General features: G+C 35.0%; 2 protein-coding genes across 2 annotated transcripts; both read left to right on the plus strand.

Moving 5' to 3' along the window:
- The first annotated feature begins 681 nt into the window (after positions 1 to 681).
- Positions 682 to 8,908, plus strand: LOC107761172 (uncharacterized). Its single transcript, XM_016579355.2, has 12 exons — positions 682 to 1,100; positions 1,225 to 1,309; positions 2,990 to 3,041; positions 3,133 to 3,153; positions 3,243 to 3,296; positions 3,658 to 3,708; positions 4,936 to 4,998; positions 5,190 to 5,255; positions 5,337 to 5,375; positions 6,176 to 6,298; positions 6,419 to 6,511; positions 8,446 to 8,908. The coding sequence occupies exons 1-12, from the start codon at positions 1,013 to 1,015 to the stop codon at positions 8,761 to 8,763; spliced, it is 1,053 nt and encodes a 350-aa protein (XP_016434841.1). The 5' UTR covers positions 682 to 1,012; the 3' UTR covers positions 8,764 to 8,908.
- A 3,082-nt stretch (positions 8,909 to 11,990) lies between these two features.
- LOC107761169 (uncharacterized) lies at positions 11,991 to 15,791 on the plus strand. Its single transcript, XM_075246425.1, has 12 exons — positions 11,991 to 12,176; positions 12,271 to 12,355; positions 13,365 to 13,416; positions 13,549 to 13,569; positions 13,683 to 13,736; positions 14,116 to 14,166; positions 14,269 to 14,322; positions 14,671 to 14,727; positions 14,820 to 14,858; positions 14,974 to 15,096; positions 15,198 to 15,290; positions 15,379 to 15,791. Exons 1-12 carry the CDS (start codon positions 12,080 to 12,082, stop codon positions 15,559 to 15,561), a joined length of 909 nt encoding a protein of 302 aa, XP_075102526.1. The 5' UTR covers positions 11,991 to 12,079; the 3' UTR covers positions 15,562 to 15,791.
- The last annotated feature ends 7,382 nt before the right edge of the window (positions 15,792 to 23,173 follow it).

Below are 23,173 nucleotides of genomic sequence, written 5' to 3' on the forward strand. Positions count from 1 at the left end.
CAGTCAAGTTGTCAGCCATACCTACCAATCTTACTCCATACTCCCTCAAAATATTCTTCATTGAGTTTGTGCTAAAATTTCCCTTTTTTTCAGCACTAGCTTTGGTCTTTAATTTGTTCATTTGAGACATAAGAAGAGACGAGGATCATTAGTGAGATTTGAATCTACGTCTAAATAATAGTATAATATAGAGTTGTAACTCATAATTTTTTTCATTATTATTGTTATTTAATAGACTTATAATTCATAGATCATACGCATCAGGCGTAACTGGTAGACAAAAAGTGATCTGACCGTATATATAGGTCAAATGTACAAATTCTGAATGTCGTCCGCAGGGTTAACTGAGTTGGTTAGACGAGTGATTTCTCATGTGGGCCGAAAACTTAATATCGATTCCTCCTAAGTTGGAGCTCCTTGCGGGCTAAAAATTTTTTGCACGTCTATAATGAAATTCTTTATTTTGCTATTAGTTATAACCCAAATATCGAGTTTGTATTATGTTGTATTGGGTTTGAAAGAAAACTAAGTTTTTTATATTTAACAAGTTGAGAGTTGAATAGTAACGTGCCAATATGAAATAACATAACTTAAGCACCAAGATTGCAAATTTCAGCCACAGGAGATAGTTAAGGAGAATACTCCTACTATATCTTAATTCCTAGAGGAAAAAAAACAACCCATATTTTAAAAAAATACAACAAAAAAAATATTTATAGTCCACTCTACAGTAATTATTGAGAATGAAGAAAGAATGGAAAAGGACAAATGACCCACATGCCCTGATGACTGATTCTTGGATTGGATTGTGATTGGTTGCTCTAAAATTTAACCACCGTTTCTCATTTATTGCTTTGTTTTTCAGTTCAGTTCATATACTGACTCCACCTACACAACTTCCACTCTCCTTCAAAAGTTCCCGGAGAGGACGACACTGTGGAAAAATAATTCAAAAAAAAGAAAAGAAATATTGACCCAGAAAAAGATTCTTTTTTTTCAAGAAAATATTTTGATGGGGTTCAAATCTTGGTTCTTCCTTATATTGGTTCTTGTTGTTGGGGTTCCAATATCATCCTCTGTCCCCTTTATTGTACTCCATGGTATTAATTATTCTTGTTCCTCAACTTTTTTTTTACTGTTAATATTACTATTTTCATATAAATATTTGATTAATTGTTGGTTTTGTGTGGATTAATAACTAATCATAAGAGTTGGTGGTTGTAGGAATTGGAGATCAGTGTTCACACAATGGAGTGAAACGTTTCACAGAGGAGCTAAGTGAATGGTCCAAATCTGAAGGATATTGCTTGTAATATTTCCTATCTTTCTTTTTGTATTTATCTGAAATAGTTTTTAGGAGCTGTACTTAGTATGACCGTATGATATATTTATCTTATTTGGCGTGTCGCAAATTTCTGCTATTACTTTGTATAAGACTGCAAAACTGCTTTCTTAATCTTTATCTGTTCTAATTAAAATACTATTCATCCGTATAAAACTTGTCTCTTTTATATTAAAGTGTCATGAAGCTTAAGATGTTATTTGACTTCATAAAAAAAGGTAATATCTCTTTGTAAAATATGTTTATTTGACTTATGTATTATATTAATCTTAGTGGAAAAACAATACTAGGATAATGGTTGAAAAGTTATTTTTCTAAAGAAAAGGTAATATCAAAGTATAAAATTTGATTAGTTAAATGAATTTTGAATTCTTGAAAGTGGTGGAGTTTGTATAGAGTAATGTTATTAATCAAATGGTGTCAAATATTTTGGGACATTCCAAAATGGAAAGAGGGTCTTATAGATTCGGACGGAGGATAATCTTATATTTGGCCACATTTCTGCTAACACTGCTTCTTTATCACTTCTGAAATAATAGGTGTTTTGTTTGATTGACTAGAAGTTTGAAGTGTTAATTTGACTTATGTATTATGTTAGTAGTAGTGGAAGAAAATACTAAAATATAATGATTGCAAATTCATAGAGAAAATATCGCATCAAATTAAACTTTGAATAGTTAAATGAATTTGAATTCTTAACAACTGTAAACCTTGTATAGATAATAGAGTGGTGTCCTTTTCTGTCCCACATGGGAAGAGTTTCATATTAGTTGTAGTTCCTTTTCCTTTTCTTGAAGTAATGTTATTGCTTCTGGTGAGGCTTTAGTTAGTTGTCTTAGTGTATGTTTGCTATAGCTTCAGTATTTTGATAATGATTATTGATTACTATGTTCTTTTGATTATTTGAATAAGCTTTTTCATAAGCTACTAGCTTAGAGAAGCAACTTATATAATTAATTCGAGGAAAAATGTTGAATGTGCACTCTATTTATCACAAGTTGTGCCTTGTGCTAGCTCGTAATAGACTAACATTCATCACCTTGAGCTATCCATTATTATTCTGAAACAGAAAGAGTTTATGCTTCTGTATCAGAGTTGGAGTCAATTGTGGAGAATGGTAGTTCTTTGAAATCATGCTCAAGTGATACCTTAACCTTCACTTATTGAAAAAGATTGATGCATGAATAAAGCTGCATGATAATCAGCAAAGTGGATTAGAAAGTTGCCTCAAAGACATCTCAAGCGCTCCCCCCCCCCTCTTCCGGCCTCCGCACACCAGAAGAAAAAGAAAGAAAACAAGACTTCTGATGTCTCCTCTTTTTTATGTATTTGTTTTCAAGATCATTAGTAGGAATTGTTTTGTTTGTCCTTGAAGCAATAGTTAAAATATGCCTGAAAAAAAGGTATTATGTCACCATGACTTGTTATCTGTCAATAGAGAGTTTACCAATTAGTATGGTTGGGGTTCAGGATTTTGCATTTTGAATTGTACTTGCTGAATCCAATCTCTTTCCGTACAGTCTTAGCTTATATGATTCTGTTCTATGGTCCAAGTCCTACAAAATCATCAGCGTTTTGTTCTCCACATATAGTTATGTAACTTATATTGTTTAGTAATTGCACTCTCTTTGAACTTTCCCCTCGTAGGGAAATCGGAAATGGATCATGGGACTCTTGGTTTATGACTTTAGAGGATCAGGTAATGACATTGCATTATAATTTAAATGCTAGTCGTCTTGGGCAATGAAATCTTGAGAACCTAGTTCTGATCTGTTCTTTTTCGTGTGCAGGCTGATGTAGTGTGTAGCAAGGTGATGGAGCTCTGTCACTTAGTGGATTTTATTGTGAATAATCTCCCGTGTTTGTTTTACTCACTGGTGAAACAAATTTTTGAGTACAGGTGAAGGAAATGAAAGAACTCCAAGATGGTTACAACATAGTTGGTCTCTCCCAGGTTATTTCAAGAAACTAGATCTTCTAAATTTGCATACTACTTTTATGAGTGTACTTTCCATCACTTAGTATCATATTTGTGTGTCAATATGATCCTTAACTAATTCCACTTGGATTTGTTTAATCCATATAATCTGTTGGTGACCAGTATGATCCTTGAACTAAGTCTGCAATGACCGAACTGGCCTAACTCATACCAAACATCCAAAACTAATATTGTTTGGGTTATGCAAGACACATGATATCACAACAATATTATTCGCTTGGAAAGTATACACTTATTTTGTGATGTAATGTTTTGGATTGAATTGGTTTGAGGTTGCATGGACTGCATATTCACTGCTCACCTGCTTATGATGCAGGGTAATCTAATAGGCCGAGCTGTTGTTGAATTTTGTGAGGGAGGACCACAGGTAGGAAAAAAGCTTATAGCAGCCTTTTGGCTTTCTGCATGTAATTCCGATTGACTTCTGATTTTATTTGCTTAAGTCAAATCAGATCTTTCATAGTCTAGTCGTTCCGTGTAAACTATGATTGGCCGCTCTATAGATCAGTCTGGGACTGGTTACAATTATCTTATTTGCAGTGAGCTCTCCCATTATTCACTAGGACAATGGAACATTGAAACTAGAAGATTACTGTGGGAATGAAGACTCTTTGGGCTCACTTGTCAAATATAATAAAAATCTTATGCTCAACGTTCTTTTTCTTTATCTCCTACAGAATGTCAGTTCTCCAGTTCCAGTTTCTAATTTCCAGTCCTAGCAAGGTTGTTGGTGGATTGTCAGAATTATATCTCTTCACCTTGTCCTCATTCCCTTAAAACGACAGCCTATGTGTTAATGCAATACTCTTCACCATCAGCAGAGATCATTCTTCCGAATTTGAGGGCTTACCATCAGCAGCGGAAATAATTTTTAGGTCTTTACCTGACGGCTGACGAGCTTCATTAGTATTTGTGCTTCTGGAGAATAGTCTATCACTGTATCACATATATTGATCGGAGTCGCTGCTTAACCGACAACGTGTTTTTCTGCTTGTTTTGGAAGCTTGAAACGACAGATAAGTGGTGACTATGAAACGGCCTTGCTACTGAGCTTCTTGTCTTCCATCTTTCTTTATTGTGGGGTCCGCGCAACAAGAACAAGAGCGCTTCCTCTTTCTTTTTCTTTGCAAAAATACACCCAGTCTTTCCTGCAATACTCATCAATCTGTAGTTTTTGAAGAAAAGACAATATTCCCTAATTAGTGTGATGGGAATGCAAATGAAAAATGAAGAAAAACAAAAAAGATGACGAGGAAAAGAAGTACTTTATCTCCCTCTTTACAGTAATTGGAGGAACAAAGTGATATATTGTATTGCCTGCCTAAAAGGATGACGGGTTAAAACGTGCTGCTTCCCAACCTTGTAATCTGCATTATTTATAGTGAACGGAGAAATCTTTAACTTTTCAGTTCTCCAAAGAAGGAAAATAGAGAAGTCCAGGAAAGAAATCATTGAAGTTCTTAGTGTTTCACGTGGATTTTCTTTACATTATTGATTCCACATGTTAAGTTGTCATCTGTCTAGGCCTTATGTTTGCACTTTGCTGTACTCGAGAAATTTCAATAATAAGCATTTGTGCTTGTTCCCATGACAGGTTAAGAATTTTATTTCCTTAGGCGGACCTCATGCTGGCACTGCTTCAGTTCCTCTCTGTGGTGTAAGTTTTATACCATTATCTGCTATTTATCCTTCTATAAGACACATTTTCTTGGTAGTTTCTGATAGCTGGTTTACGTAAGGATTCTTCTTACTGTTGCTGGCATTGACTTATCAATTTTTTATCACCGAATCTTGTAAGTACTCCTTGGCTTGCTTTCGCATTGTTCTTAATCTCATATTCATTTGCAGTCTGGCATTTTTTGCATTATTGCTGATAGTCTAATAAAGTCAGAGATATACTCTGCATTTGTCCAGGTATTACGAAGTTCTGATTCTGTTTTATTTACAAAGGGAAGTTTGGCATGCTTCATTGGAATGATAATTTTTAAATTGCAGGCTCACTTGGCCCCTAGTGGGTATCTCAAGCTTCCAAATGTAAGTGGCATATTATTGCATTTCGCATTACATAATGTCCTAATGTGCTGTGCAAACAATCCTGTGACAATTTTTATTGGCTTCACAACTTGCTTCTCTGCATATTGGTGGGAATGGAATGTAAAATCAATTTCACAACTTTGGATCTTCTCTGCATTTTGATGGGACTGGACTACGTAAACTCAAATTTTAAATTCGCAAAAAGTCTTATGGCACTAAAAAGTGGTGGCATGTAAGTTCTTGGAAGAATAGAGAGGAGTTGACTGCATCCATTGTGGTTGGATTGGATAGGATAGGACTGAAATGGGGACACGGGGAAGGTAGGATCTTGGTATGTGCCTTTGTCAGAAGGAGAAAGAGGATAGATAAGATTCCCATGCATTTTCTATGATCTTGGTTGTACCTTGTGTGTATGATTGATGAAGCAAAAACAAGGGGAAGGAATTTTAGATCCAATCGTTAACTATTTCTTATTTGCTTTATTTTGTAATCTCCATTTTATTTAAGATGTATTTTTTCTTCTGAATTTGAAATCAAAGTATAGTGCAGTTGGATGTTGAAAAAAATGCTAAAAGAAGGTGATGGTTGTGAGTGCCATGAAAATGTAAAGTTCCGCGTCATGAAAACTATGGTGTCTCAAAAGTAAATTTAATCTCCTTTTCCTTCTTTTGGAAGTTTGGAAGTTCCAACGATTGTTTTCTCCTGAATGAGTTGTTTTGTTCTGGCGGGGTGTGGCGAAGCAAAATTTAGTTACCAATCTTTCAGTTTTGGAAGCTTAACTTGTATCTGTCTCTCCACAGAATATTGCTGGGTACATGAAAGCCTGTCATTTTCTCCCAAAGCTCAACAATGAAATCCCTAGTCACAGAAATTCCACCTATAAGAAACGGTTCAGCAGCTTGGAGAATCTTGTCCTTATCATGGTTTGTCAATCCTGCAGTTGCATTCTCTTTTTGTTTCTTTGTTTCAGTTTGTGTCAAATGACCGCAGTGGTGACATCACACTCTTCTTTCCCGTGTTTTTTTTTTCTTTCTTATTCACAGTTTGAACATGACACTGTTCTGATACCAAGGGAGACCTCTTGGTTTGGATATTATCCAGATGGGGTCTTTGAACCTATTTTGCCACCACAGAAGGTATGCTGACAAATTTTTGGTTAAGAGAATTGTCCAATTTATATTATTATTTACTGCTGTTACAGTGACTGTTACAGTGACTGTTACAGTAAACAAGAAACACCCTCTCAATATTTCTTTTGCATATGTATGATACCTAAGATGAACCCACATTGGTGCACTGCATTTCTGCTCTGCAAATTAAAATGTCAATATACTTGGTTTTGGGAAAAGACAATACCATATTTTCCTTGTCGGCAAATGGTTTTTCATTAGTTCTGTTTTGGCTGTATTTTGACATGCTTCAGAGAAAAATAGTAAGATCGCACCCACATACACCTAAATCAAAGAAAATAGATGGATTGGTTTTAAATATTCAGATGATGGCAACATCTCTACTTGTGCACTACACCTTCACTACCTTGCTTCTTGCCATTCCCTCAAGTCTCGACATAAATACTCTATCACCCATTGTTTTGGATAGCGTGCGGCGACAAATAGCGACGAGGGCCCGCTTCACTGAGGCGAGAGGCGCTTGCCTTTTTGATGTGAAGCGACAATTTATAATAAAATATTATATATGTAACTAAAAACTCAATAGCAATAATATATTAATAAATATATCAATTCAAAAATAAAAAAATCCAAAGTGAAGCTGTGAAAAATTGAAAAACAAAAAACAGAGCAGAAAAAAGAAAGAAGAGAAGAAGTACTGAAGAAGCTCTCTCAACTGAAGAAAAAACAGAGCTTTTCTCATACTGTTCTGTTTAGTGCAGCAACAGTGATTAAAAAACAGAGCCAAAAAAAAAAAGAAGAACAAAAAGGAAGAAAAAACCTGTTGCAGCAGCAGCGATAAAAAACAGAGCCCAAAACAAAAAGAAAGAAGAAAAAGGAAGAAAAAACAGAGCAGCACAGACTCTGTTATGTTGTAGCAGCAGCGATTAAAAAACAGAGCCCAAAACAAAAAGAAAGAAGAAAAGAAGAAAGAAAAAAGTTGGACAGAGTCGCACAACAGAAACTCGAAGAAAGAAGAAAGCAGAAGAAGAAAAGAGATGAAAAGAAGCATACCTGATGAAGAAACTTGAAGGAGAAAGGAAATCGCTCGTCTGCTGTAGGTCTGCTGTCGACTTGAAGGAGAAAGAGTAAAGAAATCGCGAGCCCTAATTTTTTGTTTTAACAGATCTCTGTTGCTGCCTTCTTCTTTTCTTTTTTGCAAAAAAGCGACGCTACAGAGGCAGAGGCGCTCGCCTCTTTGAAAACGCTACGCCACACCGTAAAATAGCGATGGCAGCTCGTATCGCCTCACCTCACGCTATTAGCGCTGAGGCGAGCGCTATTTACAACACTGCTATCACCTGCTCTCCCCCTTTGCCAAACCAAGACCACTCTTTCGCCCAATGATCAATTTCTTCATGCCGTTGTTCTCCCTCATCCTTTTCTTTTCCTTTGTTATCCTTCAAAGTACCCAGGATACTGCATATACCATAATTTAACTTTGCTTGCATGTACTAATTTGTTGGATTGCATCTGTAACCATTGAGATTCAGATAGGATGTATTGTGGTGTTTCTGAACGGACTATAAATAGGCAGAAAGAAACTTACTATGTAGAGGTCATATTTGCTACCTTTTCTTTTCTACTTATCATTAATGCCAAAACAAGAGGGCAATTAATTGCCGTCCACAATTGCCACCAAGATGTTTCATGGCTAAGTAAAAGCCACAAAAAGTTACATGGGATTGGGTTCAGGGCAATTAGGTGGAGTTGAATCAAGCCAAGTTTAAGATCTAGTTAATCTTGACTCAACCTGAATGTATTATGCACGGCTTTGATTTTGAACTTCAGTTTCAGGCCAGCAAAAACTAAGCAAAGACAATTTTTGAAAAGAAAATTTTGTTTTCTACTTTTGCATCTGAATTTTACCCTATTGAGATTATTGCCTTATCTTTTGGCAGACTCAGCTCTACGCTGAGGATTGGATTGGTTTGAAAACCTTGGACAATGCTGGAAAAGTGAAATATGTAAAAGTAGCTGGGAATCACCTTCAAATTTCTTCCAGTGATATGAGAAAGCATGTTGTTCCATACTTAGCAGAGAATGCATCAACCGACGGGAGCTCTTCAATTGTGGAAACTGTGGCAACGAATGATTTGCAAGACGAGTTATCAACCATTTTTACATTTGAAGGTTCCTCTTCTTATAATTGGCCTGCACCTGTCAAGAGCTTCTTCGCCGATCTACTTGGTTTGGCCATAGATGAATCAGTCCCTTAACCCTTCATTTGGTTGTTTGATTGTTGGATGATTACACGATATACAACTACATTGAAATATAACATGGCTTTGATTGTAAGCTTTATGTTATCTTGTATGTACATGTATGTGATATACTACTAATATCAGATAGCATTACTAGCAACTGTGTTGCCTTTGTTACTTTTGTGTGAGTTTGTTTTCCTCCCACCCCCTTTTGTTAGACAAGGGAAGGTGTTTCTTCTATGCCCTTGCATGTTGATACAGTTATACTTAAGTAAAAGGTGTTAATGACGGGTTTATCTTTTATACGTTGATAATGTAATTTTACACTAGGTCACTTTCAAGGTAACAAAAGATATCTAGCCATTATTACTAGAATTAGTATATAAGATAAATCGTTTATCGATATAGTGCCCTAACTAGAGTTCCAAAAATGTATTATAAGATGGTAAGATTTGCTAAAACAGAGTCAATTAACAAGAACCATTTCAAACCAAAGAAAGCAAGATGAAAATGACTGCTAAATAGACAGGTAGATAAAGGTACATACCTAAACTACTTCTGCTGTATTTCTTTTTTTGGTATTGGCAGTGTGAACATATCAAGGAGATCTATAATGAAATTTGGTATACAACTGATAAACAGTTTTACATACCCATTTAAATTAGGGCAAAGATTGCATTTAGCCCGAGGCCGAAATTATTTACATCCGGTAGCCTCAAAACTGTATAAAATTTGTATATTTTTTGTATATAATATTTTTTCGACTATTATTTTGAGAGAGATTATACAATGTCATTTTCTCTTTAAAAATTATACCATGTCACATTTATTCAACGAAGTCTTGTTTGCTCATTGACAACTTTAATTTTAACAATTTCGAAAATCTTTCTAACGTCCGATAAAAGATTCCAATATCAAAAACTAATACAACTCAATCTGGCCAATCTCTTAGATCTTTGATACGTCGGTATTAGGAATTAAGATGATTACTTTTACGCAGGGATTACGCTCATAATTAAGAAGATATATATTAAATTATATTCATTATAAAATTGAACTTCTTTAGAAAATCATACATCATATATTGAGCTACGAAATCTTAATTAGTTATGAGGAATCGACTGCTGATAGCCGTTACAAATATTGTGTAAAAGTTCACTTTGACTAATTTTTTAATTAATTTCTTTTTCTGGTGGAAGTGGGGACGTGAACAATAGAGGAGCAAAGGTTCTTTGCTCGAAGTAGAATCTTGCACATAAGTAAAGTAGCCATTTTTAAAATAAATAAATTTAAACAAATATTTGTGCTTGAACAACAACAACAACAACAACAACAACATACTCAATATATTTCCACGTTGTGGGTTCTGGAGAGGGACTCAGAGGCGGATCTAGAATTTGAGGGTAGCGGGTACCATAATTTTCTTTAATGTATACCTTGTAATGACTAATATGAAATTTGTTAGGAACGTTTATTCAGTTTTTTTGAGTTTATTCAGGTCAACATAATAGGTATTTTTTATTTGCAAATATAAAAATTACATCTCAAATATCAAAAAACAAACGTAATTAGTATTTTGAATAAGGAATAACACCTTTATTATAACAACACAAGTAAAATCAACATTTTCACTAGGAAATTACATCTTTTTTTTATACTAAAAATAAATTTACACAAGTAAGATAACATATTCAATAAGAGAATTACATCGATCAGAATAAGAAACTTAAAAAAAAAAATATCTTCAATAGATAAATTATTCCCTATAAATATAAAATTAAATAAACTACAAGTTCCCAAAAATCAAAATCAAAAATCTCATATTTTTAAGCAATGTTTACGAATTTTCATCATAATTTAATAGTAAAGAGATTTAAATTATATTTAAGAACCATATAATAAACAAAATAAAATTATGATATAATAAAAAAGATGAAAAAAATTGATCTCAATCCAAAATTCCCATTAAGAGACAGGTTTTTCGGATTTGAAAGAAGAAAACTCATAAATGTAAGATTAAGAGAAATGCTTATTTTATATAATTTTCAAGTTTTGGAGTCTCTTTTTTTGGTGTTCTTGCTAGAGACCATATATAAAATAATAGAATAGAGAAAAAAAAAATATAAAAAATAATAAACGACAAATAGAAAATTGTGAAGCAGCCGAAAAGGGAAATGACTGAGACAAAAGGACATAAAAAACACAAAGAAAAGGGGAAGTCGGACAAGGTTCAAGATAAATTCCAACTTGAATTTTACACAAAAAAAAAACTTTCAAAAAGGTCTATCAACCATGGAACCTTTGTTTAGCTTATGACTGCGGGTGGCAGAAACAGATATTTAACCTAGTTTAAGAAATAAATAAATATATATATATATATATATATATATATATATATATATATATATATATATCTTAAGATGTATATATAGTATATAAAGGGGTGGATCCGCCCCTGGGAGGGTAAAATAAATACAGACCTTATCCCTACCTTGCGGAATTAGGGAGACTGTTTTCGAAAGACTCTCGACTCAAGAAAATCAATTCTCGGCATGTTTGAACAACATTGTATTTGGAAAAAATAAAATGATTAATTTTACTACCCGAAATGTTTGCTACTTGAGAGAGAATTATAATTTTCATGATATATTGACATGCATCAGCAGAAAAAAAATTGTTAAATCTTTTTATAAATATTATATAGTGAAAAAGATGGAATTGAAGTGGCCTAGTTAGATATAATAGGACTCTCAGTTACACTTGCGATTGTATACTGAAATGTTGCTTTCCATTTGCTAAGATTATAAAAAAGTGATGTATTTAGCTAGAAATGAAATAGTTCTAATCATTCCGTTTTAAGTTAAAATTTTGCTACTTGAAGAAGTATGAAAATAGACCAAACCTTTCTTATTGAATGGCGTAAAAATGAGAAATAACCAATTAATTTGTACCTATATATGGCTTTTTGGTACTCATTTTAATTATTTTTCTTTATTTGGCAGAAAATGGACGTTATGACAAAGGATACCCTTAATAAGACATTATAAGGCAAAAAAATCAAAGCACTAATTGGATATCCAGAATAGCCAAATCAAACTAATCCAACAAAAGTGGAAAAATATTTAGAAAGAGGACGAATAAAGGAAATAATTTAAAAATTTGTCCCCATACTGATTGCTCCAAAAGTGGTAGTATATATCCAACTTACTAAAGCTGAGAATTCTGTAAATCCCTCCATTTCTTCTTTACAAAAGCTATAAAACAAAGAGAAAGCAGCTTATATTTAGAGAAAAAGAGAAAAAAGACTAAAGAAAGAGAAGAAGCTAAATCGATGGCTTATTTATGTTCAGAAACTTTCATTCTCTTCACAATCTCTATCTTCAGTTCCATATGTCTTTCGTTTTCTACTCCTTTCATATTATTGCATGGTAATCTTTAATTTTTATATGCTGTGTATTAGCAATATTTCATTTAAATAATTTATTTTCCTATGGAAATGGAAATTAATTATGACCATGGCAGGGATTGGACAGTCGTGCAACGATGCAGGAAGTACATTTTATACGTCACAACTCAGCCTCTTGTCCAGATCTAACGGATACTGCTTGTACATCATGTTTTTTTTTTTACTTTTCTAAATATATATATATATATATATATATATATATATATATATATATATATATATATATATATATATATATATATATATATATATATAGAGAGAGAGAGAGAGAGAGAGAGAGAGAGAGAGAGAGAGAGAGAGAGAGAGAGAGAGAGAGAGAGAGAGAGAGAGAGAGAGAGAGAGAGAGAGAGAGAGATTTTTAGGCCAACAAGGCCTTTTACAATGTTGAATTTAAAAAAATATATTTTTTAAATTTCTTACGTGTAAAAGAAAGATCTCTTACGTGTAAAAGTAAATATCACATGTGTAAAAAAAGGTAGGATCATAAAACTAAAAACAAGTTTGTAAAAGGCCAAAAAACCAATTGACCCGATTAATTTGCTTGTTCTTCATATTAATTTCTTATTTTGTAAAAGCTAGAATTAAACTAAGATTTACATTTTTTAAAACTACACATCAGAATTACGTATTACAACTTTACGGTGAGGAATCATTAAATGTTTTTGGAAATTCATAGCTAAAAATAATAATTTATCTCTCCAATATTTATAATATTTTTAATAGGTGTATATATAAATTTTAATAGGTGTATTTGTGTATATATATGAATGAATCTTGCTAACATACTACATGAAGGTAGCAAGTTAGCAAGGTACCCATTTTTTTAATCCAAATTACCCCTAATAATGTTGTATACGTAACAGGTTAAACTTTTTGGTCTTTTCATAAGTTAATATATACTCTGTATCGAAACTTATGGGTTCAGATGAAATCATAGATTCTACTCTACATCCGCCTCTAATTAGATCATGTTATTTACTTTATCTTTGAAGTTATCAAATTAGGCATACTATTATGGAAAATTACATAATGTTATAGGTAATTTTAATCTAATTGTGTAAAACAGTTTTACACCAGTGTAATAATTTAAAGTCTATTATTGTTATTGTTTATTAATGTCTGGACTTTTTTTTGGGGGGGGGGGGGGTAGAGAAATTGGAAATGGAGCGTATGATTCTTCTAGCATGCCTCTAGACAATCAGGTACAGTTGAAATAAAGTAGTAGTAATTCTTATTGTTTCTCATTATTTCGATAGAATTAATTGCATAAAATTCTTGTGCTTTTCATGAATTGTAATCCGTGCCTTTCTTTTTGCCCATGCTGTACTTTGTAGGTTCAAATTGCTTGTGAAAAGGTAATGAGACATCACTAGATTATTCTTTTTGTTTCTCTTTTCAACTATACTTTTTAGAACTAAAAATATAAAAAATTGAAAACCTATTGACAATGTCTGAAATTAAATTATAGGTGAAGGGAATGAATGAACTTCAACAAGGTTACAACTTAGTTGGTCTCTCACAGGTAAATATTCATTATAATAATAAATGCGTCTCCCTTACTTTTTCCTTTTTGTCTTCTTATTACTCCCTAAGTCTAAAATTATTTATCGTATTTTTCTTTTACACGTTCCTTAAAAAAATATTAATTAAGAGAAATATTAGATTATTTTACCCTTATTTTTGTCTTAAGATATAATCTATATTCATTAAATATTTATTCTATTTATGTGTTATCTCCATATTCTAGAACAATTACTATTAAAGGTAAAATAGAAAAAAATATAATCAATTTTGTCTTGAGCTTCTAAAATGATAAATTATTTGAGACAATTATTTTTAAAAATCACGACACATAATTGTGCGGCAATCAATATTTTATTTATGGAAAATGTGTTTTTCAGGGAAATATGGTAGCTAGAGGACTTATAGAGTTCTGTGATGGAGCACCCCCGGTGAGAATTTTATCACAATTATATTTTAACAATAGTTTTTCTCTTTATGTTCATTATTTACGTTTAATCGTTTTTTTTTTTTGGAACTTAATTGTGCCACAGGTCAAGAATTTTATCTCAATAGGTGGACCTAATGCTGGTGTTGCTGCCTGCACTGTATGTAATTCTATATCCATCCAAGTCGTAGTAATATAATAACAACAATAACAATAATAAAAATAATAATAATAATGATAATAATAATAATAATAATAATAATAGAGTTTATTTGCATTTATAATGTAAAAACAAACCCAGTAATGCGAAAATTTGACTGCAATGGACCAACAACAAAGAACATAGAAGATCAAATAGTAAAAAATAACAGCGCAACAGAATGAAACGAGTATACAATTAACATGTTATCACAAGTTAAACTACGTCAATAGTATATAAATTATTTATATTGTTGGTGTATACAATTACGAAGTGTAAAATAACTTATGTTCTTTAATTAATTAATAGGGTGGCCCTTGGTGTGCTGGAGCTGGTGGTGTTGGAATATACTCCGATTATGTTCAAGTATACTCTCTTTAAAATCTCTTTTCATATTCTTTTACTTTCCTTTCAATTTTTTCAAGTGATTATTCGAGTTTTTCATCTGCAAATCTTAGGCTCATTATGCTCCTAGTGGCTATACCAAGCTTCCAAATGTGAGTAATTCTTGCTTAATTATTTCTTTGATTATATTCGTAAATACTCTTAAAGTGGAAACGGATTATAATTTAACATTTTCTTTACATTGGTTCTCCTTTTTCTTTTTCTCAGGATATTGCTGGATATTTGAAAGGTTGTAGGTATCTACCAAAGCTTAATAATGAAATTCCTAATGCAACTAATCCCATTTATAAGCAGCGTTTCACCAGCTTGAAGAACCTTGTACTTATCATGGTACATTTTACTATTCTTTTTTATTTTATCTCCACCTATATTTATTAATTCAAGTATGTATTTACTAAATAATCCCCTTTTTATTTTGAATATCTTTACAGTTTGAAAATGATAATGTGATAAACCCAAAAGAAAGTTCTTGGTTTGGCTTTTATCAAGATGGAACCTACTCTCAAATTTTGCCACCGCAACAGGTAATACTATTTTCCTATTTGTACTTCTTAAAATCAATAATCCTGTTAGTATATTTTAGGAGTAATAATATTTTTTTTTTTTTGGCAGACTAATCTTTATCTAGAGGATACGTTTGGATTACAAACATTGGATAAAGCTGGAAAAGTGAAGTTCATAAAGTTACCAGGAATTCACCTTGGAATGGATATTCAAGAAATGCAGCAATATGTTGCCCCATATTTGATTGATGGACCGCCAAAGAATAAAGCTGCTGCTCAAGTAGTCCACTGATTAAAAATATTTCTTGTTAAGGATAATGGTGTTAACAAAAAGTGCTACTAAATTAGTCATCGTGTTATTTGTATATCATGCCCCTTTATAATTTTAAATTTAAGAAAATAACTTTTTTAGTGATGGTAGCAAACTTGTTATTGTATGTGAAAGAAAGAAAAATGGATAAAAGAAAAATAAAAAAAGAGATGAAATTATGATGTATGCGAATACATCGGCATTCGTATGATATAAGCGCTTACCTCAGTAGGGCATTCAAATGCCTATAAAAGGAGTATGCATTTTCATTTGCAAATCATCTCTCAACTTCTTCTTTCTCTTTTCAATTAATAAAGAGTTATTCTTTGTGTGGCCATGGAGTAGGCAAAATTGCCGAACCACGTAAATCATGTCTTGTCTTGTCTTGTGCAATTTATTGCTTCTCTCTTTCAAATATTTTTTCCTTCTATTAGCCTGACACGTTTCCCAACAACTGGTATCATAGCACAGACAATGTAATTCTGGTAGAAAAGTACGGTACCGGTACAGGTACTATTCACAAGAATAGTGTGGCACTATTGATCATCGTTACTATTCACAGACACTATTCACATAATTTTTTTGTGAAAAATGGCATCGGAAGATGGGAAGGTTAAGATTGAAAAGTTCAATGACAAAGATTTTGGATTCTGAAAAATACAAATAGAGGATTGTCACACCCCTTTTATACCCCCAAATGATATAATGAGTTATATGATTGTGGATGATGGGTTGAAGAGTTTCTTCAATTAAAGTGACAAACTTGAGTAGGGACTATTTTATTTACAGAGTCGCCACTTGGAATTGAGTTTTTGGGTGTTCCAAGTCACCTTTTATTTGAATCCCTAGTCAAAGGAATGTTTGACTCTATTATTATTGGTATGCGAAAACAAAGTCCGGGTAAGGAATTCTGTTGACCGGGGAGAAGGTGTAAGGCATTCTCCGAGTCCCGTGGTTCTAGCACGATCGCTTTATTGACTACATTTGGCTTGAATTAATTTTGGATAAAACTGTAATTTATTGGTTTTCGTGCTTTATCTATCCGCTTTTAATTATTAAAATTATTAAAGAAAATTTTAAAATAATATTAAATTATCCTAACCACACCACGCAGGCAAACGTGCGACCGAATTTACTTTTGAAATTACTAGATTCGAATAAATTGATTTTGGAATTTGTTAAATGTCAACTATCGCGCCACGCAAACGAATCCGCGATTTATATTAAGGGATTAACTAATTTAGTAATTAATTAAAGCTAATGGATATGATATGAGATTGTTTGAATCAATTGAATATTAAACATCACGCTACGCAAGCGAGTCCGTGAAGTTAAAGCGCGGCTACTAATTGTCTAGCATTTAAATTAATTACTAAAAAGAATGAGTTAATTAATTAGTAACAAAAATCTTATTTTTATTAGAATTAATTGCTGTACACATGAAACATTAAAGCTTGGTCCAACTTGAGGCCAAAATTATTTCATGACTGTTTTACAATTGAACCCATTTGAATCACATGCAACAGATTATTCTCAAAAACTTAAAACTAATATTTTAACAAGCTACTTTGAGATGAAACGACATAATACATTATACTCCACAATTTCCAACACACTGCCTTCAAAAACGGAAAAGTTAAACCTCATAATTACTACGCTCATTCAAGTGCACAAAGAGTCGGACTCTTTCAGAAATAGATATGTCCAAATAGCGGTTGAATTTGAAAGCATACTACTCTTAAAATCGACTCACAACATAGACTATTATTTAAACATGGTATAATCTCTAATAATGAAATAATTATGTGAACAGATATCAATGGACATTCTATCCCCTTTTTTAACACATAATCAATATCACAAAACAATAAGGAATCCAAACAATTTAAACAACCAGAACATGCCGATTCTAAGTGAACAAACACAAATATGGAACACAATACCCAATTTCTCAGATTATATTTGAAAAGTAATTTTTAGTTGGATTGTACATACCTAAGAGCAGAATAATAACAGAATAGGAATCCAAACAAAGGTGTTGAACTCTGAAGATGAATCCCAACTACAGCAGTACAATTACCAGCAGCAATAAAATTTTCAATAGCCAAACAAAGGCTTGACAGCAACAGTAAGGCCTCAAGAATAGTAAAATGACGACTGAAAATCAGCTACAACTCTATTTTTTCCTTCTCTTCTTCAAAACCTTTTTTTTAATCTCAAATTTTGAAGCTTTTCTCGTTTTTGAATTTCAAATGCTATTGTATGCGAGTGCAGTGAGTGAGGTCAATATCCATGAGTCTATGAAAGTGAGTGAGTGAGTGAGTGAGATGAGAGAGTTTGGAGGCTGTTTTCTTTTTCAAGAAGAAATGAGCAGAAGGGTGTTAGTCTATGGGAGGATGCGGTTGTTGCTTCCCTGTTGAAGATCCAGAGAATGAGTGAGAGCTCCCCTTTCTCTATGTAGGTCCGAGAGAGTGGACAGGAGATGGGCAAGGATCCCTCTTTTAGGGAGGGATATGTCTGTTTCTTTTAGGGAATAGGGGGGATGTTGGGGGTTGTGAGTAGGGAGCAAAGTGTGGGGGACAAGGAATGGGGAACAAAGCAAAGTATGGGGGGACAAACATGGGGGACAAGCATGGGGGGACAAATGAAAGTGGAGTGGGGACATACCTGGGAAGATGGGAGCAGGAAATATTCAAGCACGGTAAAAAATTAGGTGCTCACAGCATGCCCCTCTTTGCTTGGAAACATTAAAAGTTTTTAGGCAAAGATAAAGTGAGCCGTGTGACTAAGTTTTGACCATATCGTTACTCAAAAGAGGAAGAAAATAAAAGAAAAAGGTGCAACCGAGTCCTGATTTTGGACTGCCCACATATCCCGGGTTATAAGGGAATCAAGTCGTGTGTAGTTCAAGGATAGTGATGGAATGATGAGTTGGAGTGTCGAGTGAGGTTCCGTCGAGGCTCCGGTCAGTGGTCTTGCTATTACATCAAAATTGAAAGAAATAAAACAAGCCTATCAACTATGAGTTACAAGATTCCTATCTATAAGTCTTTTGAAGCTTGATCTTGAATGTTGACTGGTTGTTCATGCAAACTCTGATCTGAATCTTGATGCTTGCTAGTTGTAAGTGCTAGTTCATTCTTCTACGACTTCTTCTGAGCAAAACGGGAAATGTGAAGCTCGTAACTCCAGTCATGTCTTGAGCAGTCCATATCCTTTCCATCTGCTTCTGCATTTGGATTCACTTTCTTTTCCTTTTCTTTTCTTTATTTTGGATTGAGACTTTTCTTTTGTTCATCTCGAACCATGTGCCTCGAGGTAAAACATGCTCAGACATCACAACAAACAAACGAACGAAATTTTTCTGCCCCAGTTTTCACTAGGAAAATTTCGTGAGTTATTGTAACAAAATTCTAAACTACTTCTTTATTGAAAGCAAATAAATAAAAAAAACGGGAATGGTGTATCCTGAAAAGGTCATGATCCCAAAAGAATGTCTCAACTAAGTATTGGTGTACCTTATGTTGGAAAAATATGGCAAGGTAATGGGATACCCTATATTGGCAATGATATCAGGGAGTGGTGTACCATGCATTTAAGCTCAAATCAACTAGGGAATGAAGTATCCTAAGTTGGATAACACATCTGCGGATTGGCGTAGCCTATACTGGTAAGGATATCGGGGATTGGTGTACCCTATACTGAAAAGGAAATGTAACTAGGGGTTGGTGCCCTGTATTACTGAAAAAGAAATATAACCAGGGATTGGTGCCCTGTAGAACTGAGAAGGAAATGTAACCAGGGGTTGACGCCCTGTATTACTGAAAAGCAAATGTAACCAGGGGTTGGTGCCCTATATTACTAAAAAGAAAAATATAACCAGGGGTTGGCGCCCTGTATTACTGAAAAGGAAATGTAACCAAGGGTTGACGCCCTATATTACTGAAAAGGAAATGTAACCAAGAGTTGATGCCCTATATTACTGGGAAAAAGAATGTTGAATCCCCTTGGCGAAAAAGTTCTACCTGGGTTAAACTATGAAAGACAAGACTGGACAAAGAGTACTTCTACCCGGATTAAACCAAATTATGTAAACATGGGCGAAGAGTACTTCTACCCGGAACTATGAACTGGATCCCCCTAGGCGAAAAGGTTCTACCTGGGTTAAGCTACGAAAATAACCTGAGCGAAGAGTACTTCTACCCGGAACTATAAGCTGGATCCCCCTAGGTGAAAAAGGTTCTACCTGGGTTAAGCTACCTAAAACAGCCTGGGCGAAAAGTACTTCTACCCGGAACTATAAGCTGGATCCCCCTAGGCGAAAAAGGTTCTACCTGGGTTAAACTACGTAAAACATCCTGAGCGAAGAGTACTTCTACCCGGAACTATGAACTGGATCCCCCTAGGCGAAAAGGTTCTACCTGGGTTAAGCTACGAAAATAACCTGAGCGAAGAGTACTTCTACCCGGAACTATGAGCTGGATCCCTCTAGGCGAAATGGTTCTACCTGAGTTAAGCTACGTAAAACATCCTGAGCGAAGAGTACTTCTACCTGGAACTATAAGCTGGATCCCCCTAGGCGAAAAAGGTTCTACCTGGGTTAAACTACGTAAACCATCCTGAGCGAAGAGTACTTCTACCCGAAACTATAAGCTGGATCCCCTAGGCGAAAAAGGTTCTACCTGGGTTAAACTACGTAAAACATCCTGAGCGAAGAGTACTTCTACCCAGAACTATAAGCTGGATCCCCCTAGGCGAAAAAGGTTCTACCTGGGTTAAACTACATAAAACATCCTGAGCGAAAAGTACTCCTACCCGGAACTATGAGCTGGATCCCTCTAGGCGAAATGGTTCTACCTGAGTTAAGCTACGTAAAACATCCTGAGCGAAGAGTACTTCTACCCGGAACTATGAGTTGGACCCCCCTAGGCGAAATGGTTCTACCCGAGTTAAGCTACGTAAAACATCCTGAGCGAAGAGTACTTCTACCCGGAACTATAAGCTGGATCCCCCTAGGCAAAAAAGGTTCTACCTGGGTTAAACTACGTAAAACATCCTGAGCGAAGAGTACTTCTACTCGGAACTATAAGCTGGATCCCCCTAGGCGAAAAAGGTTCTACCTGGGTTAAACTACGTAAAACATCCTGAGCGAAAAGTACTCCTACCCGAAACTATGAACTGGATTCCCCTAGGCGAAAAGGTTCTACCTGGGTTAAGTTACGAAAATAACCTGAGCGAAGAGTACTTCTACCCGGAACTATGAGCTGGATCCCCCTAGGCGAAATGGTTCTACCTTTGGTGACATTCATCCTTTAAGAATCGCCATTCTGCACTGCTTTGATCCTGCTTCAAACAAAGAAAGATTCGTGAGTTTTTAAAGTGGCGGTCGGTTTGTGGCCTTAATGCCCTTAGTAGTTTGAATTCACCCCTCCGCTATTGAAGAACTGATTTTGTCAGTGTGATACCGAGGTTCCCGAATACTCTGTATCACTTTTTAGAGACATTGTCTTTCTGACGTTGCCCCTGGCTGTTTCATACCCGGATGTCCATGGTACCGCTAATCCTTGTCCCTAAGGCAAGGAAATTTTCCTTTAAAATCAAACTTAGTTGTCTTTCACCTAGAACCAATTTCTGTCTGTAGTGCTTATCAACTTTTCCCATGAAGCGAGTCTTGCTTAGGCGGCCTTTTCAGTTTCTTTGAGATACTTTGTCCGCCTTATCTAAAGAGATCACATATGGATTCCTGCCTTCGTCAATGTTGTATATGCTCCAAATTATGCTCGGTATTACGGGGAAACTGTAGCCAGTTTTGCAGCCATTTTTGCTTTGCTTTTGATGCAAGATTAGACCGGAAGGGAATCTAGGAAAATTTATGGAAAAGAATAGAAGAGCAATTGGAAATGAAAAAGGAATTGTGTCTAAATAAAAGGTGTCCCTTTCGGGGAGAGAAATAAGGAGACTTATCTGGAGATATGTGCCGACTTCAATGAATCATGACATCCATTTTGGACTGGACGCCTGATCTGTCTGAGCTGTCTAATTCTCAAAATACGTCGCAAATGTTCATCTTGAAACTATCTTAGTTGTGCTCATGTCGGAGCATGGAAGACCCTCATTCGGCTAGTAGCGCCCTTTGCGGGTTTTCACTAACTGACCTCTCTCATTTCTCTAATCACTGGCGCCTTACAGTGCCCATACAGGTTTTCACCGATAAGACTCTCTCATTTATTCTTCTTCTTTTTTTTATTTTATTTTTACCTAAGATACGACACGCGGAAAGGTTGGCTGATGCCCCTGGCATGGGGACTTCAAGTATTCTCAAAGATCGATCAGAAGTTCTTAACAGGAAAAGGTGAAAGGAACCTTGAACTGAATTACAACCTTTGGAACTGTTTCTACAGGAAAAAAATGTAAGATTAACAAACTCATGCCCCCGTTTTGGAATATTGGGAATATGGATTTTTGTTGCAATGGGACCGAACCCAGGGTAAGGCTGCCTACGTATCCTTTCGAAATCAGGTCGGACGTAGTTCAATGACTCAGAAAATTTGCTCCATGTTCCAAAAAGTGGAAAACAAAGGAAGAAGAGAAATACAACTTAAAAAAAGGGTAACAAAAGGGTGACACTTTCTTGGAATAGCGAGCAATGGTAACCTTCGTCATCTCGATCTAAGAAAATCATGCGCGAAAGTTCCACAGTGGGTATATATCACACATAATATCTTTTGACTGCATCTGCATTAATAGTCATATCTGGTACCCGTCCTTCTTCATCTACCAAGTGCAAGGCCCCTTTTGGTAACACTTTCTTGATGATGTAGGGTCCTTTCCAGTTTGGGGCGAACTTTCCTTTAGCTTCTAATTGGTGTAGAAGAACGTGTTTCAGGACGAGTTGGCCTACCTCGAAGTACCTTGGACGCACTTTCTTGTTGTAAGCGCGTGCCATTCTTTGCTGGTATAACTGGCCAAAGCACACTGCTGCTAGCCGTTTCTCATCAATCAACATTAGTTGTTCTAATCGGGTGTTTACCCATTCTGCATCTTCAATCTCCGACTCCACAATGATCCGAAGAGAGGGAATTTCGACTTCAGCCGGTATTACAGCTTCTGTCCCATATACCAACAGATAAGAAGTTGCACCAACCGATGTGCGAGCAGTCGTGCGGTATCCCAGAAGAGCAAAAGGCAACTTTTCATGCCATTGTCTCGAGCCTTGGACCATTTTCCTAAGAATCTTCTTGATGTTCTTGTTCGCCGCTTCAACGGCTCCATTGGCTTTTGGCCGGTAAGGGGTAGAATGGCGATGCATAATTTTAAATTGCTCGCATACTTCCTTCATCAAATGACTATTGAGATTGGCTGCATTGTCAGTGATAATGGTATTTGGGATACCAAAGCGGCAGATGATGTTGGAATGAACAAAGTCTAACACTGCTTTCTTGGTGACTTCTTTGAAAGTGACGGCTTCCACCCACTTGGTGAAGTAATCAATTGCAACCAAAATGAATCTATGCCCATTTGAAGCCTTTGGCTCAATTGGCCCAATAACATCCATTCCCCAAGCAACGAAAGGCCAAGGAGAGGACATGGGATG

This window comes from Nicotiana tabacum, chromosome 23 (assembly GCF_000715075.1).
Source record: "Nicotiana tabacum cultivar K326 chromosome 23, ASM71507v2, whole genome shotgun sequence".
NCBI lineage: Eukaryota > Viridiplantae > Streptophyta > Magnoliopsida > Solanales > Solanaceae > Nicotiana > Nicotiana tabacum.

Bases quoted from the DNA above. Each gene is read 5' to 3' on its own strand.
- LOC107761172 (XM_016579355.2), top strand. From the start codon at position 1,013: ATGGGGTTCAAATCTTGGTTCTTCCTTATATTGGTTCTTGTTGTTGGG. The intron at 1,101-1,224 runs GTATTAATTATT...TGGTGGTTGTAG, and splicing joins CCCCTTTATTGTACTCCATG to GAATTGGAGATCAGTGTTCA. The intron at 3,297-3,657 runs GTTATTTCAAGA...CTTATGATGCAG, and splicing joins ACATAGTTGGTCTCTCCCAG to GGTAATCTAATAGGCCGAGC.
- LOC107761169 (XM_075246425.1), top strand. From the start codon at position 12,080: ATGGCTTATTTATGTTCAGAAACTTTCATTCTCTTCACAATCTCTATC. The intron at 14,859-14,973 runs GTGAGTAATTCT...TCTTTTTCTCAG, and splicing joins GCTATACCAAGCTTCCAAAT to GATATTGCTGGATATTTGAA. The intron at 15,291-15,378 runs GTAATACTATTT...TTTTTTTGGCAG, and splicing joins AAATTTTGCCACCGCAACAG to ACTAATCTTTATCTAGAGGA.